Raw genomic sequence first — 1,750 nt, 5'->3', positions numbered from 1 at the left:
CCCCCAACAAAAAAAAAAAAAAAAAAAAAAAAAATCAATTTTCCGGATATCACGTTGCTCTTCTATTGTATTATTTATTGTCCTCCGCGTGCATCGATCGCGAAATGCTCTGCGGTCTTGGAGCATCTTTTTGAGATCCGCTCTCATTTCGAAAATGCGATTTATCAACGTGGAAGACAGCGGATCCCGGGTTTCCATTTAATCACATGTGAATTGTACACGTTGTACACGTGCCATTTTTCTTATACGAAAAGCGCACACTTCTCTCTTATCGTCAATTCGCTTTTAGAGAGAGAGAGAGAGAGAGAGAGAGAGAGAGAGAGAGACGCGTTTCTCTTTCTGAATCAAGTACTCGTGCATTCGTTGACTTTTAATTAAATATCAGTCTTGCGAATGCATAAAATACCGAGGACGTACGAATTCCAGAATTCTACTTTTTCGCGGCGGAATTCCTAACATTACACACGAGTTAATAATAAATTATAAATTTTCCTGTGCGACAAACATACATTTATACAGTTCTTACTTCTTGTCATACAGTACATGGAATTTGTAACGACAAATAGAATATTCGTTGCTTTTCAAATCGTACATACTTACGCCTGTATATCCGCCTGTTTATTATTTATGACGTACGCCTGCAAAGCAGGTGTGCGGATGCATATGTATATAAATATAATGCTATTATGTATTCATGAGCAATATAAATCGGACTGATTATAGATATCCTAAGCTTATTTTTGAAAAATATTCAAGCAGATCCTAAATATTAATTTAAACTTTGTACTGAGAAATGTAATTCAAATCGCGAATGAAGTAGATCATAAATCTCTTTTCAAGAATGTAAACGTTACATTCTTAAATTAATTATATGTTATAACAAATATGTCCTTTAACTTTTCTAATTAGACTTATGTCTCAATTACACATCAATTTATCTTATAATAATATATATACATGCATATATATATATATATAAGGAAAGAAATGGTTTTGCCGGAATAGAAATTCAACTATACGGATGCAGATCTGAAATTAATTTTGTTAAACTATCAAAATAATTATATAGATCATAGAATAAGCTGGTTCGCTATTCAAGCTGGTTTCTAGAATATCAAAATGATTTATTTCGCATTTACGCAGAAGTGTGCTGAGTTCCCTGTGTATAATTATTATTGTATTCAGACAGTCTAACAAAATTATTATATCAAATCTGTACAACTCTGTATAGCTAAGCTTTTCAATTTATACTTCCGCCAAATAATTCTTTTCGTAATAAACACATTTGAAACGTTTCCAAGAACTTATTCACAGGAACGCGTAGGATTCGACAATGGAAACGTTACCGTTATACCAAATCTGGACAACGAACGTTTCTATGCGAACTTCTAGCCGGCAGTAGTTCGTCCAATGCGAAAATTCATTTCGAAAAATGGTGGCGACGCGACCCAAGATTCCGAGGGAACGTCGCCTTTGTACGATAATGCTTTCTGTACTCACCCATCTCACTGATGGCCCATCGCCACGACTTCCCGTAGGACCGCCGCATCGTCAAGTTCAGGTAGTCAAGAAAACGGATCCCTCTCTTCCGGCTTCTTCGCCCGTACGCCGCGTCGAGTGCCCACCACCAGCTTGCCGGAGACGAAGCTACAGGCTGCCACCGTGTTCGCGAACGATCCGCACGCGCGATCTCACGCACACCATCGTGACATACGTATTACGTCCGCTCGCGATATCGCGCGCGCCACGC

At 38.1% G+C, this 1,750-nt stretch overlaps 1 protein-coding gene across 1 annotated transcript in view; it reads right to left on the bottom strand.

The window, feature by feature from the left end:
• The window catches only part of LOC108755742 (leucine-rich repeat-containing protein 7), an 86,613-nt gene extending 84,876 nt beyond the window's left edge, over nt 1-1,737 (bottom strand). Inside the window, exon 1 of the mRNA XM_018498954.1 lies at nt 1,501-1,737. Within this exon, the coding sequence (XP_018354456.1) occupies nt 1,501-1,549 (49 nt within the window). The 5' untranslated portion in view covers nt 1,550-1,737. The remainder of the gene's footprint in view (nt 1-1,500) is intronic.
• Nucleotides 1,738-1,750: the final 13 nt, after the last annotated feature.

The sequence above is a fragment of the Trachymyrmex septentrionalis genome, unplaced genomic scaffold (assembly GCF_001594115.1).
Source record: "Trachymyrmex septentrionalis isolate Tsep2-gDNA-1 unplaced genomic scaffold, Tsep1.0 scaffold9, whole genome shotgun sequence".
NCBI lineage: Eukaryota > Metazoa > Arthropoda > Insecta > Hymenoptera > Formicidae > Trachymyrmex > Trachymyrmex septentrionalis.
The sequence above is the reverse complement of the archived record's forward strand: the minus strand, read 5'-3'. Positions and strand labels throughout refer to the sequence as shown.